General features: G+C 36.9%; 1 protein-coding gene across 1 annotated transcript in view; it reads left to right on the forward strand.

Moving 5' to 3' along the window:
- Positions 1–9,196, forward strand: part of XKR6 (XK related 6) — a gene marked incomplete at both ends in the record, with an annotated part of 199,453 nt that extends 190,257 nt beyond the window's left edge. The window contains 2 exons of the mRNA XM_083348435.1: positions 2,719–2,915; positions 8,232–9,196. Coding sequence (XP_083204561.1) covers positions 2,719–2,915; positions 8,232–9,196 — 1,162 coding nt within the window. The remainder of the gene's footprint in view (positions 1–2,718; positions 2,916–8,231) is intronic.
- Between the last annotated feature and the right edge of the window lie 7,179 nt (positions 9,197–16,375).

Consider the following 16,375-nt stretch of genomic DNA (forward strand, 5'->3'; position numbering starts at 1 on the left):
CATATATACATATATATACATATACATATATATACATACACATATCTGACAGACTCATGCTAGTCGATGAATACTTTAAAGTTACTTTGAATTGTATCAGAAATCTATTAGCAATCAATTTAGGTGTAGTATCTTCTTGAGGTCTAATGCAAGCTAGTAAATAGCCTGGTTCTTAGTTTTCTCCAATGATACAGAGTTAACTAGTTGGGATGCAACAATAAAGCAAATAAATCACAATAAAGCATAAAAAAGAAAAAAAACCTAAAGTCATAACCTTTCTTTGCCTTCAGTGATGACACCGAGGTTAATGGAAGAGCTAATATGCACTGTGATGAAATTATGATCATAATGTCAACTCTAATTCACAAAGATCATAAGGTGAAATGGGGATTTCAATTTTTTTAAAAAAATATTTTTTTCTGTGCAGTCTAGGAGCAATTGCTTTTTACACAGAGGGTAAAAAGAAGTGGAAATTGTAGCTCAGGGTTGAAATAAGGGGTCCTTGGTGCTCTCTGAGCTTAGTTGTTTTCTTGCAAACGATTCATTACCCAAACTAGGTAATATCAGTGCTAGCATAGACTAGTACTGTTGATGTAACCTACTTTCAGTAATGAAAGGTCTGCAAGAAAACAACCAAGCTCAGAGAGCACCAAGGACCCCTCAGAAGTGGAAAATCATCTGATATTTCCTCCTGCTCCCACTGTTACCTTTACAGTGAAATCAGTTTTTTTAAAAAAATGTAAAGTGAAAATGGAATGGAAAGTAGAATCCTGTTTTTACCCAAGGTGCAGGTTTACAACCTAAATATCAAATTTTGTATTATAAGAGCATATCGCCACCTAGTGTCAAACCTGAGTCACTTCTTTCTCATTCTTTTAGAGAAAAAAAAATGGTTTCCAGGCCATCCTGCTTCATTCAGAGTTGACCTTGTTTTGCTGCTGTTACTACAGCTACTGTACAAGTCAGGATGAAATTTTTGAGTTTCACCAAAACCATCTTACCATACATGAAGGACAACCATCCTTTTCACAGATCAAAATAAGAATGTAATAATTTGCTTTTAACAGGATGTATGTCCATTTATACCACAATTATACCATTTTTCTGAAATGGTATAGATTTCCTGCCTGAGCAAGGGGTTGGACTAAAAGATTCCAAGGTCCCTTCCAACTCTATTATTATTATTATTATTATTATTATTATTATTATTATTATTATTATTATTATTATTATTATTTATTATTATTTATTATTATTATTATTATTATTATTATTATTATTATTATTATTATTATTATTATTATTATTATTATTATTATTAGTTCACTCTGATTGCTGCTGGTTCTCTGGGAGAGATTGCAAAGCATAAATTCTACCATGGAACAAAGGCCCCTCCTAAAGTTCTGATAGTGGGACACAGCTGCTGTATCCCAGTTCTCTAATCAAGTTATCTGCTTATTAATTTCATTACATTTATTAAGGCCACACAATCCAAAAGAGTGGCTGAATGCGTACCAATCCTCACGTTGTACATTGAAGAAAGCTTTTATGTATTACTCTCTTTTTTTCTGCAATCATTTATTTTCTGAAGTAAGAGGCATTGGTCAACTAACTGGAATTGTCCTTTTATTCTTATACACAGCACATTTTTTCATTCTTAATTTATGCATGATTTATAGAGTTAACACCATCTCCTAAGAAAATGACAACACCACTAACGTCGAATGAATTAAACAACACATTTGTTTAGGCCAATACACTGAGTATTATCAATGTGTTTGAACTTTGGTGTTGGAGATTTTTTTTAAGAATATTGCTTTGGATGCTGACAACAGGGTTGCAAGCTATAAGTACTTGAAATCAATCAAGTTTGTAAGAAAGAAATGAATATGATGATACTGAGGTGTAATTGCCAGACATTTTAAATAGATGAAAATACTACAGTGCTAACCTGATTATGTATATGTCAGCCAACAATATTCATAGTACAGTCTTATATAATTTTTTGGGGTATGTATACCCAAAAATGCTCCAGTTAGATGACTTACTTCAAGTTAGACTATGTAGATTTGCCATCATTACTGTTGTTGTTGTTAGCTGCGAAGTCGTGTCCGACCCATCACGACCCTATGGACAACATTCCTCCAGGCCTTCCTGTCCTCTACCATCTTCTGGAGTCCATCTAAGCTCACGCCTACTGCTTCAGTGACTCCATCCAGCCACCTCATTCTCTGTCGTCCCCTTCTTCTATTGCCCTCGATCTTTCCCAGATCATCATTATTACTACAGTGTGACAATCAGTTTGAAAGATTTTTGATAAAATAAGCAACTGTTCCTCTTTAATTGACCTATAAGAATTATTCCCCATATTTAAAAAAGTATTTGTATTTTTTTTCCATTTTAGAGAAGGAACTCCATTCTGATCATTGGAGAACAAGAAATACTGCTTCAAATTGATTCTTTGTTGCAATACATTACCTGCATCCTCCCCAAACAAGGAACTATGCTAAATGTTTTCATTTAAGAAAATGTAAGAAAATTCAGTACATAGAGCAAACAAGTAATATCTCTGACTGTACAGTTTAGAAGAATGATAAACCTAAATGGAAAACATGGGGGCTAGGGGGAGAGACAATGAACTAATATGGATGAAGGAATTACCTTTCACCTGATCCTTTCATCACTTCATATTTATCCATACTTTCTTCCTGTCTCCAGGTATATCCGAACCATGTATCTGGGGATCCAAAGCCAGAGGCAAAAGGAACACCAGCGGCGCTTTTACTGGGCTATGATGTATGAGTATGCAGATGTCAACATGCTGCGCCTCTTAGAGACCTTTCTCGAGAGCGCCCCACAATTGGTGCTACAACTCTGCATAATGATCCAGAAGAACCGTGCAGAAGCTTTACCGTGTAAGTCAGGGGTGTCAAACTGCCAGCCCGCAGGCTGGACGTGTCATCCGAAAGCCGCACCCACCCCATTGCCAGCAATGGCAAAACTCCCAATACGCTGCGCGACATCACGTGATGTTGCGAGTTTGACATGTCTGGTGTAAGTGATCTGACTGGTGCTCCTTGTTTTGGAACAGTTTGAATTTCTCACCCAGGTGGAAGGTTTAGTAGTTGATATGGCCCTTCACATTAATCAAGGGCAATTCCCCCAACTGAAAAGAATATCTGTACTTTAGGGTAGAATTGTGGAGTCCTTGGTGCTCTCTGAACTTGGTTGATTGTTTGCAGACATTTCATTATCCAACTAGGAAACATCATTGGTGCATGGCCCTGATGGTTAGTAGTTGGGTAATGAAATGTCTGCTGGAAAACAAGCTCAGAAAGCACCAAGAACTCCACAATTCCCCCAACCCTGTACTTCCTTAAGATTAAAGAAGGTATAGCACAGAACTTTTGAAAGCTAAAAGGCATTTCCTAAGAAGGTCTAAGAGAAGGCTTCCATTCCTGTTTTTGCAGAATCTGTCTACTTTCCCCTGCCTGCCTTGCAGTCAATATCCTTGTGAAACATTAGAGAGGAAGTCAGGTGTCTAGCATTTGCTTTTTCATTACTACATATTGATTTTCCAAGAAGGAAAATCATATGGTTTCCTTCTTGGAAAAGTTCCTAGAAAACCACAATCAAAGTGATTTAACAATAATAGTGACGTTTCAACAATGGAATTTTCTTTTGTACGAAAATTATTGTATATAAATTTGGAAGAAGGTAATAGTATAAAGTAAATAGAATTGGAACAATTCTAACCAGATACAGTACAACGAGAAAGAAATTTGTAGTAAATGTTGGCCATTAATAATGACTGGTAAAGCACTATCTCTCTTGCCCGTAGTTTGCCTTGGCATAAATAAGTGATCATTTCAGTCCCCTGGCAAGAGCAGTCCCGTACTTGCTGGATAAAGAGATGAGGGGAAAGGAGGGAGGGAGGACAGGAGGCAGAAGAGAAGAAGAAAGAGAAGAAAAGTATTAAAAAGAGAATATAAAATATTCCAACACTCTGTCCTTAGCTTCAGCTTCTGATTAACTCTGAAGGAATGGAAACTCAGCAATTCACTTCTTCTAGCATAACACATCCCATTCCCATGATTTTGTTTATGAAATAGGTCTTGGCAGAGAACAGGATTTAACTCTATTCCATTAATCCTGCACTTTCTTCTACAAACTTATACTGTAGAAAATTCTGATTCTGAAATAACTGCTGATGTGGCACAACTATTTTTTCACTATGTTTTAAAAGGACTTGGAGAATTCACAAACTCCAAAGAGCTGTGAGCTAAGCTAGCTTCTAGCCACAGACCCTGAGGCCTTTGATTTAGGCAGAAAAGAAATCTCTGACAATTTCTTATTTTTCACTTTTTGCAATGGATATCTAATTAAATGTTTTTTAGTTTTCTAAGTTTAGATCACTATTTCTCAAACTTGATAAGTTTAAGATGTGCTGCCTGGTAATTCTGGGAGCTGAAGTCGACACATCTTAAAGTTGCCAAGTCTGAGAAGTACTGGTCTAGATAGTACCAGCAAGCATAGAATGAAATTATGTTTGTTTTCTTTTTCTTCTTCCCTCTCTTCTCTTTCTCAGATACACACAGATATACACACACACACACACAACACAACACAAGCATATACTAGGAGGACATGTTTATCTGCTATTTCAATTTCTTGTTATTGTTCTAAACTGGAGAAATACTATTATCTCATATGGGACCACGTCATAAGCTTTGAGGCATTCCAGTGTCCTTACCCTTAAGACATCTTAAGAACTCTCTGGGTCTTTATTTCTGCTTTATCCATTGTTTGGAAAGAATTAACTCAGCATCAGTTTAATCTTCCCTAATAACTCCTAGAACACCCAGAAACACTCAGTGGACCAAGGCATTTGCAGAGAGGAGATGAAAGAGTTAAGGTGGCACCTGAAAAGAGAGTGGGGCTTCATCATCACAATTGTCATTTTGATTTTTTGACACCCACCCCCCACTAAAGATGCCCCTCCAGTGAATGATAAGAAGGCAATATACTGTTGTTAGGCATCTTTGGCTGGCATCTTCAGAAGCAAGGTGGTCTGCTATACAGACCACAGGCAGCTGAGCAAGGTTGACTGGGGTCCTGCCTTTATAGCCAGATGTCCTGACTTCCCAAACAAGTGTTATAGTCCATATTCAGGATGATACCTGTAAAAGACAGGCTAGGCTAGACTGTCAAGATAGAGAAAAGAGGTGGAGAGGTCAGGGTCAGTTATCTTTAAGAGACCAAATATAAGCTTGTTGTTAAAAGGTGATAACTCAGCAGCAGAGCATTAAAACTGGATAAATTAATGACCTAAACTCTGAAATTTACCCACTTTGTTGTGGAGAGATCACAATAGAATAGCACTTTGTATATGTTCATGATTCTCTAATTCCCTTTTAAAATAAACTATTGTAACCTGTGCCTAGTGGACAAAACTACACTAGTGCCATTTTCAAAGATTTCTTTCTTTCTTTCTTTATTGAAAATTTTTACAGTACATTTTTTAAAAAGAAAAAGAAAAACTCCCTCCCTCCCCCTCCCCTCCCCTCCCCCTTACCCTCCCTTACCCTCCCCTCCCCCCTGACTTCCCAGAGCTGAATACAGGGTATAAACTTTACAAACTTAAGCTAAAATATGCTAACAAGCTAAAATAAAACATTAAATTCTATCACACTTTAACTCCCCTTAAACCTAACTATATTACTAACAAATAACTAATAACTAATAATACATCATATAAATCCAATACTTAAATGCTAAATGAAACTTTTTAGTCCCATATTTATTTTGAATATATTCGATCCATCTTTTCCATTCCACAATATATCTCTGTTGCGATTGTTCTTTCAAATATGCTGAAATCTTTGCCATTTCGGCCAAGTTAGAAACTTTCAAAGTCCACTCTTCTATAGTAGGCAGTTCTTCCTTCTTCCAATATTGCGCTACTAAAAGTCTTGCTGCCGTGATTAGATTCAACATCAATTTAATATCTATGACAGTAAAATCTGTAATAATACCCAACAAAAACAACTGTGGAGAAAACCTTATCTTTTTCTCAAATATCTTCTGCATGTTCCACCAAATTTTAATCCAAAAAGCTTTGACTTTTTTACAAGTCCACCATATATGATAATACGTTGCATCCTCACAACCACACCTCCAACATTTAGGCTGGCAGTTCGGATACATACTTGCTAATTTTTTAGGGTCTAAGTGCCACCTATAAAACATTTTATAAAAATTCTCTCTTAAATTTTGAGCCTGTGTAAATTTGACGTTTCTGACCCAAATCTTTTCCCAAGTATCCATTGTTATAACCTCCTGAAAATTCTGGGCCCACTTTATCATGCAATCTTTAACAAGTTCCGTTTCTGAATCAATTTCTATCAATGCATTATATATCCTTCTTATATGTGCTTGACCTTGATCTCTAATTTGTTTTACCAAGTTTCCATCAGTTATCAAAATACCAGCTTTCTGATCTTCTTTCCATCTTGCTTGTAACTGCCATTGTTAATGCTGGTGTGGGTGCGGGTGCCACAGGAGGAGGCATCAAAGCCTGTAATGAGGAATGCTGAACTGGCGAAGCACCAGCACTTCTAGGAACTTTAGTTGGTTTAGAAGCCATCTTAACACCCAGTTGATTTCTATTACGCACTTTCACTTTCCACTCTGGTGGTCTAGGGGAGCTCTACCCCTACCTAAATGCTCACCCCCCTCCTCTTCTCCCGAGGAGAGGGCTTCCGAGCCGCCAAACAGCTGATCGTCGCTGTTTTTAGCTGCTCTAACGGAAAACAGCGGGACTGACAGCCGAAACAGCCGCCATCGACGGAGCCTTGCCACCCGGAAGTCCCTCAAAGATTTCTTATCAATCATGAATCAGAATATAAACTAAGCTGAGACACATATCTGAGAGCACATGTAATGACAGAACAAACAGAAGATTTTGGGCCTATTTTGTGCACAGATGAGTGTCCCTCAATGGCAGGATTTCAAATAAGAGTGGGAAAAGTTCACAATTCACTTTTTTTTCTGGACAACTTTAATTCATGAAATTAGAAATCATAGTCACTTAGGCCACTATCTAACAAAATGAAATTCAATGTAGAGAAAAGCAAGGTTTTACACTTAGGCAAGGAAAATCAAATGTACAAGTACAGATTAGGTGAAACCTGGCTCAAAAGCAGTAATTGTGAGAGGGATCTTGGAGTCCTAGTGGACAATCACTTAAATATGAGCCAGCAGTGTGCAGCAGCATCCAAAAAAGCCAACAGAAACAGAGGGATAGAATCAAAATAATGTGAAGTATTAGTACTGCTTTATAAAGCCTTAGTAAGACCACACTTAGAATACTGCATTCAGTTTCGGTCAACTTATCAGCGATTCTGGAAAGAGTGCAGCAGAGAGCAACAAAGCAACAAAAATTAAGGGGCTGAGGGCTAAAACATATGAAGAACGGTTGCAGGACCTGAATTTGTAAAGTCTAGTGAAAACAAAGACTGAGGGTGTGTGTGTGACATGATAGCAGTGTTCCATATTTGAGGGGTTGCCACAAAGATAAGGGGGTCAACCTATTTCCCAAAGCACCAGAAGGCAAAAGAAGAAACAATGGATGGAAACTAATCAAAAAGAGAAGCAACCTACAACTAAGAAGAAATTTCCTAACAGTGAGAACAATTAATCAGTGGAATGGGTTGCCTTCAGAAGTTGTGGGTGCTCCATCAGTGGAGGCTTTTAAGAAAAGACTGGACAGCCACTTGTCTGGAATGGTATAGGGTCTCCTGCCTGAGCAGAGGGATTGGACTAGAAGACCTCCAAGGTCCCGTCCAACTCTGTTATTCTTTTATTCATTACCTGCTTACAGAATGGCTATTAGCAATTTAAGAATTAAGTCATTTTATTGATAGGCAATGAGATCCATCATCATAAACCACAACTGCATGTAAATTATAGTTGCTGCTTCTGTAGGTGATAAAATTATGCAAATGGTAGTCAGTATTTATTACAGGTGGGATCATGTTTATGCTTATTTCTCTCTCTCTCTCTCTCTTTCTCTCTCTCTCTCTCTTCCTCCTCTAGATCTTTTTCGCTAACCTGACTCGCATTATAATCATGTTTCACACCTGCCCCTCAAGAGGATGATGTAAGCAACTGCGTCCTTTCTCCTGTGTCTCCAGTTTAACTCTGTGGATTTGTGTGTGTTCTCCCGGCAGGTGTATCCTCTGTGGCCTCCCTGATGTCCCTGGCTTGGGTGCTAGCCTCCTATCACAAGCTTCTCCGGGACTCTAGGGATGATAAGAAGAGCATGAGTTATAGAGGAGCCCTTATCCATCTCTTCTGGCGTCTCTTCACCATCTCATCCAGAGTTATCTCTTTTGCCCTCTTTGCTTCCATCTTCCAGCTCTATTTTGGGATCTTTGTCGTGGTCCACTGGTGCGCCATGGCCTTCTGGATCATCCATGGTGGGACAGATTTCTGCATGTCTAAATGGGAAGAGATTCTCTTCAACATGGTGGTAGGGATTGTGTACATTTTTTGCTGGTTTAATGTCAAGGAAGGGCGGACCCGATACCGAATGTTTGCCTATTACACCATAGTCTTGACAGAGAATGCTGCCTTGACGCTCCTTTGGTATTGTTACAGAGATCCCGACACTACTGACTCATATGCTGTGCCAGCGCTTTGTTGTGTCTTTCTTAGCTTTGCTGCTGGGATTGCGCTGATGCTCTTATATTACGGCATCCTGCATCCCATGGGGCCGAGAGCTAAGATTTTTGCCAGCTCCTGTTGCGCCGAGCTGCTCTGGGGCATTCCTTTGCCCCCTGACATTGAACCCATGGCTCCTCAAACCCCTGGGTATAGGGTGGCCCAGGCTACGCCACCCAGAGCGGCCACGGAGCAACAGGAGGAACTCACAGCTGACACATGCTTACCAGTTTTCCAAGTGAGAGCTATGGTGCCATCAACTCCGTCTGGGAGACCATTCCACCCAGAAGGCCCTCTCATTAAGATAGACATCCCAAGAAAGAGATACCCAGCTTGGGATGCTCATTTTGTAGACCGAAGGTTGAGAAGGACTATAAACATTCTCCAGTATGTCACCCCCACTGCTGTAGGCATTAGGTATAGAGATGGACCTCTCTTGTATGAATTGCTACAGTATGAATCTTCACTTTAAAAGCTCCTTTAAATGCAAATGCCCCTACACACACACACACACACACACACACAAACAGACACACAGAGATATGCACACTATTGCAAATAAACACCCACCTATTAAAAGAGGGATTTCATGGGCCATGGGCGGGGGTGGGGTGGGGAGGGGGAGAGGTGGGTTAACTGTTTATGGTCAAGACAGTTCTGAAATAACCTTCCAATAAGTTTTCTTTCTGGTTACTGTATGTATTTAAAGGAAAGAGAGATCCTCTATGTTTTATAAGTAAAAACAAAATGGAAAGGTTTTCTTTTGTTTTTTACACACAGGAGAAAACAAGAACAACAACACAAACCAACCAGTATTGCAAACTTCCACGATTCAGAGGTTGGAGAAAAATTAATTACTTCACCTCTGAGTTTTATATCTTACACCAAGTGTAGGACATTATTATAGGGATTGGTGCTGATTGAAAATAATAATACTAATAATAAAAAATAAAACAAACAAACAAAAAACCTACAACTGCCTTATGCCCTTAGGTGCTGAGTTTCATTATGTACTGTCACCTTCCTCATGCAAAATGTTTTGATTATTTTAATGACATATAAATAAATAGCTAGATATAACGACACACACACACATAGGTGTGTGTATGTGTTTATAAATAATAAGAAATTGTACAAAAGAATCAGGTAAAAAGGAAATGCCATTGGTTTTGTTAGATTGGCACAACACAGGTGAAAATGATTACCCTCCCACCTGCTAGTGAAGGAAATGCTAAGCTAAGTTTGAAGAGGGTTCATGGCTGTGTTTTGATCAGCATAAAAGTTACTTTAATTTGATATATTTAAGTTCCACTTCCTCATGCCATTTTGAATGAGACTGTACATTAACTGCATCCCTGCTGTAGAAAAAAAGGGGATGATTCTTTATGATTCACTATACTAAGCTTGAATCTCAGGATATAATCCTCTTTTTTTCCCCAAAAAAAGCAATGAAAACCCAGATTTTGACTTGCATCTGATGTACAATGACCCAACGATTAGCATTGCTCAAAAGCATAAAAATGTCCCTTCTGGCATAGAGTCTGCCCAGTTCATTGAAATGGGAAATGTTAAAAAAAGTTCATGTGAAAAGCTGCTTATTTTCATTTAATTCAATAGGGAAAGCATTATATCCATTTACCTCTCTTCTTGTCTGAAAAAGCTGAACCAAGGTGCAAGTCTCCAAAATCAAGTTATTTCACTGGTTTTCAATGCAATTGCCACTGGTATCTTTAAACTTTAAAGCATAACTGGTCTATTTGATTTCTTGGAACACCTTTTAGATAGCCTTTAATTTTAAACTAAGTACCAAAAACAAGCATGAGAGTAAAGAAGTAGTATTTGAAGGAATTTATAAAGTATTTTAAAATTCCATAACAATTTCTCTCCTCCCCTCTCCCAATCATTATCAGTCTTAATAAAACTCAGCATAGTAGCAAAAAGAAAGTCCATTTAAAGGAACATGCTTTGATTGGAAATCGGGCTTCTGACTACAGGCATCATTTTAAGGCTACAAAGAGGGATATATGTATTGAATTTGCAATGATGCAGCTTGTTTTTGTGTGAGCCTTAAAGTGATCTTATGGCATTCTCTGGTTTGTTTATGTTTTTCTATTTTCTAAGGAAAAAAGGAAAACAAAAAAAATGAAAATGGAGGATTGAATCTCTGTATGGAAATAGCTCATTACTAATGTGTTTCTGGTGAAAATTTGGTGCTTAATATTTCTATTGTTTCTATAGTTGTCATGATTTAGCCAAGAATCATTTGACTCTAATAGCATTTCTGGGGAACTACAAACACAGACTTGTTCTGATTGTGTCCTCCGCTGAATGTATGTAGAAAAGAAACCACCATCCAAACATCAAGAGGACAGATTAGTATGGAATTTCAACCTCAACGTTTCAGATACCTGCTCACAGGAAAACTCTACAGCTAGACTCCGCATAAACCATTTGACGTCCGAAGGTTAACATTTTGCTTATTTTCTTCTTTGGCTCTCAGCTGGAATAGCATACTGTGTACAATATTTCCATTCATGAATCGCTTTGTTAAAATTATTTTTCTCTTGTCTAGGGCATCTAAGGTTTCAGGCTCTTGTCACCAATACCGAGGAACAAAAAGGGAACAAGTGAACCATCCGAGACCAATGCCAGTTTTGGGGTATGGGTGAAATTTTTAGAAATTTTAGAAATCCAACAAGGGAGAATGGGTGGAAACTAATCTGGTGGAAGCATTTGAAAAAATCATATTAATTGTATATTTTAAGCTGAAAGTTCTTTTCACCTGAATATACCTGACAGTAACAGATTTTGCAGTGATGCAGGCATTGTTATCATTATTATTACCAATATGCTTCAGAAAAGGGTTGAGGATTTATTAGGGTAAACTCCAAATGCACAAAAGTCTTATTATTTTTTTTAAAAAACCAAATGTTTACTAGTCTCAGGGCAATTAATAATTCTTTTAGACTTAGCAACTCTGGGCTTCTTATTGAAATTTGTCGTATGGCTATCTTTTTATCCACTGTCATATTTTTCATTTTTTCCTATTTACTGAGGATAGTCTTATTTCAAGCATCCTACTTTTAATAAAACACTGTATTCATTTTTTATTGGAGGGCACATACTAAAATTGAAATTTCATGCCCCAACCCAGAACTCTGGCTGTTTAAATATATGTAACAGATACCTTCTTGTATTTATTTATTTAAGAAAATTTGTATGGCTGCCTATCCACTCACTCTCAGTGACTCTCAGTGACAGAAAAATTAGAGAAAATATTTTCATACAAAGGCAAAAAATGCAAAGAATTACAAAATGTTTGGGTCAACATAATAAAACTATCATTATTAGCAACCCTAATTTAATAGTGAACAGGGTTTCCCTTTCTGACTTTTTCCCCATAGAAATGAAAAATGGTAAACTGATGCAATATTTCCCCTGTAAAGATTAAAAATCAAGGTTTTTGGTAGAAGTACTCATTATGTGTAAAGAATTCTACAAATGATTTGTCTGTAACAAAATGCTGCCACTGTTCTATTTTTAAGTTTCCCCTCCACTACCTCTACATTCAAATAATAAATAGCAAATAAGACTGACAAAATTTGCCATACAGCAGGTTTATTTTAATAAACCTGAATATTAAGGCATTTTCTTTTTAGTATATAGCATTGAAGAGAAATTAAAGGAACAGAGAAAAAAGTGCAAATATGTGTTAAATATATGCTTCAATTCTCAAATAGAGTAGTATAGAATATGTGTTTATATCAAACAAATGTAATATCCTTTATTTCATGCCATCAACCTTAATAGTACATTCTTCTACATAAAGATGAATCACTCTATTGATTGACTAATTTATCATAATAAAAGTAGTTTAGCATTTTCATAGTCATTGTGGGACTGTGCTTTGTTAGACTTCGAATTAGATAGCAACTACTATCTTTCATTTAAAAAATGAAAACAAATTCAATGAATAGAAAAATCTTCATATCATGGACTTCAGTTTTCTACTACTACAAGTAATGCATCATATTAGCAAAGGTCTTCCTGTCATGACAATTATTGATCTAGAAGGCTTCAGATAATTCTCTCTCTCTACTTTTCTCCTTTTTGCATATTCTTTAATTATCATCCCCCATCCCAAGACAAATATTTCACTTCTAAACTGAAAATAGTATAGGAGAGTAAGTCACCAATTTGGTTATTTTCTGGCTGCAGGGAGAAAAGCATTCAGCCTGGGATATATCTTTATTTGGCGCTACAGAGGCCCCAAGACTTTCTTGCCAAAATACCGAGGGTTCTCTCCAATATTCAGTTTCAAAATGAGCCTGTGATCCAAAGAAAAAGTAATACTAAATAAAACAAACCCTCAGAAGAAGTAGTAACATTACCTTCCAATAAATGGCTGTTTTGTGATTAGCTAGGCCCACCTTGGCAGCCATTTTAGGATTAAGCATGATAGTCCTTGTAGCAGCTTGTTTGTCAGAATACCCACAATTTTTCACAATGGGTCAGCCTATTCCAAGGAATTGTTTACTATGGGAAAGCAATTCCTTTAATTTTTCAGCAATAAATATAATCCCCACTATCCCTTGCAACTGCAGGGCAAAATATCTCATTTATTGTTCCCATGACATTGTTTGAGTTGGATATAGTCAGATAGGATTAATGTCAGATTAGGACTGGGATCAAATGCTTATATTCTTATGAAATTGACTGAATGACATTGTAATAGTTATCTTCTCTTGGCCTAACATATTAAAAACAGTTTTAAAGATCATATAGTAGGGGGTGGTGGAAAAATGGATACCTGGCTCTGAGATCCTTGAAGAATCTTGGAATATAATTGTAATAAATTATCCATCCATGAACACAGCACTCCTCTGCTACTAATTAAAGCAGTCATAATTTTATTCAGGCTTCTATATGGAAGCTTATAAAAAAGAAGTGACTGTTATAATGAAGAGCAAAGAGCTTCCATCCTTCTGCTTATATCAAATCCAAAACGCTTCTTCCATTTCAAAGCTTGTTTGGCTTACATATATCTCTGTTAACTTTTAGTTCTATGTGTAATTGAAAGGTAGGATATACATTTAATAAATCAATAATGAATTCCAATTACAACATTTCATCATTCTGGAAACTCACCAAAGTCTGAGTTAAAACTTTAAAGTGTGCTTCAGTTGTATGCAGGATAAAATACCAGAAACAAATGCTTACTAAATCCCTTAAATGATCATGGGTCACTAGTTCTTAGCCCACCTCACAGGATTATTGTTGAGAAAAAGAAGCTTGCTCTTGAAAAAATATATAGAAATGACTGCTATCCTTTATGTTCCCTTTTTGATTTCTTTTGTTTGTTATTTTTATGCTTGCTTAGTTGATTTGGTTTTGTTTGTTTCTTTATGGTCTATTGAATTTTACATTTTAAATTGATCTTTTGGATGACATTTTATATTTAAGTGGTCAGCATGGCATTGAAATATGCATTAAAATAATATAAATTTAAATAATTTAAATAGATTATGACTGATATAACTGAAAAATAAATAAATAAATAATCAATAAATTGATATTTTTTTCTTCTATTCTTTGGGACAAAAAACAGCTATGGCTCCTCTCCACCCCACTTTTGGCTAATCAGTTAAGCTGGGCATTGATGAAGACTTAACACTGTATATCTGAAATTCTTCAGTTTCTGCTCAGAGACATTTTAATCACCACTCTCCTTTTACTTAATAGCAGCAATATCTATTAACATTGTTTTTAGCGTGTTCAGATTGTTACTCTTTTAATTTTATTCCCAACCATGCTATGGGAAAGAACAGGCATGAAGACAGTATTGAATCTGGATCTGCTCTCCTATACTCAAAAACTTCACTTTGAGCTAATTATCTCTTTTGCAGACCTCTACCTCACCCCTATATCAAAGAATACTGATAGAGACTATACATAATTCAACTTTATTTTCATAGTAAATAACAAGAGAAGGCTATGAATAAAATATAGGGGCTTCATTAACATGTATTTGCATATAATTTGTCTGCAAATTCCCCCACCCACAACTTTTAAATGCTGCCATACTTGATCAATTAGGAGAAGAATGATCCCCAGTTGTAATGTGGCCTCTGACACAAACACATTAATCTTAAGCAAAACTAGGATGCCTGTGCCTTATGTCCCTGTATGCTACCCTTCCTCTCAAATGTATAAGGTTTTCTGAGAAAAAAAACGGGAACTGAGATCAATTTTGGCACAATTTTTGTGGAAGATCAATTCCCAGCAAAGAGTTGGGTAGCCACTCGTTTCCACCAAAGCCTATGTAGACAGCATCTGCTCCATAAATCTGAAATATTAAATATGGTTCTGTTATATCACATATAACAGATAATTCTCAGATAGGATTATCCATAACAGAAATATGGAAAGTTTAAAAATTTGGTGCTAAAGCAACATTTTTGTCCTGACATATTTCAACAGAATCCCAGAGGTGTTTGGAGTAAAAAGAAATCACAAAGCTGCAAGCACCAAGGCATGGCTACCTGCATACTTACTTTGGAGTTGGTGATTTGCTAGTTTGCAACCTATTCTACTACAAAAGCCTTCTTGTGCCTGTTTTGCTGTGCCATTTGTGGCACAAGGCCTCAGATTTTTGTCAGCATGTCAGTAAAAAAATTACACACTGCTGATTCTGCACATACAACCCAATTCCAACATTTTACAAAATGAAACCATGGTAGCCTACTTGGAACATTTCACACAAAGTGAAGGAAAACATTTCTATTTCAGAAAATTGTGGGAAATGTTTCCATATTTGTTTGCTGCCTTAGACATTTTCAGGATGGCCTTGACTGTTCAGTGCATGGAGGCTGAAGGAAAAGATCAGTATTTATCTTTGTATCTCAGGTATATTCTGGTGCAGGGAAGCTCAGCTAATAGGACATCTCAAGGCTACCCCCAAAGCAATGTGGGCAAATGTTTCATTGAGTCATTCTGCCACAAACTGTTTCAGTATTGACAGGTCTGAACAAAAGTTTACAATATAATCACTAGTTTCTTCTAGAAGCATGGTTTAAAAAACAGTGAAGAACCCTCCTACAGAATTACCACTAAATATTAAGTACCAAAGTACTATTTTGTACTAGAAGATTCTGTGACCTCTAACAAGAAATTTAGGAAATGGAGGTGACAAGTGTCTATGTTTCCACTGGATCTTCTTTGAGCCACAGCTTAGTTTATTCACAGAGGTCTCTTGATGGCCATATGATTCATTACAGTGGGAGAGTCAAAGCTGAATGTGGGGAAAGATTCCATTGAAAAACATTGTATTGATATGAAAGTTGGCAATATGAAAAGGCACTCATGTTCATGTCCAAGAACTATGTCATCATTTGGTGCTGTTTAATCACAATTTAAATGATGGTCTGCATAAATGAAACAGTCTGTGGAATAGAATAACTATAGCATGTGGGAAAGAAGTATCTATGGGCTGAGAGCAACCTAGCCATGAAATCGTCTTTGTTCCCCCATGTATCTTGTGAATTTGGTGAAAGAAAAGGGGTTTGTGTGCATGTGAGAAAGAGAGAGGGAGAGAGAGAGAGGGAGAGAGAGAGGAAGAAAGGAGGGGAGAATGAATTTAACAACACCAAGG

The sequence above is a fragment of the Vipera ursinii genome (assembly GCF_947247035.1).
Source record: "Vipera ursinii genome assembly, chromosome: 1".
Classification (NCBI taxonomy): Eukaryota; Metazoa; Chordata; class Lepidosauria; order Squamata; family Viperidae; genus Vipera; species Vipera ursinii.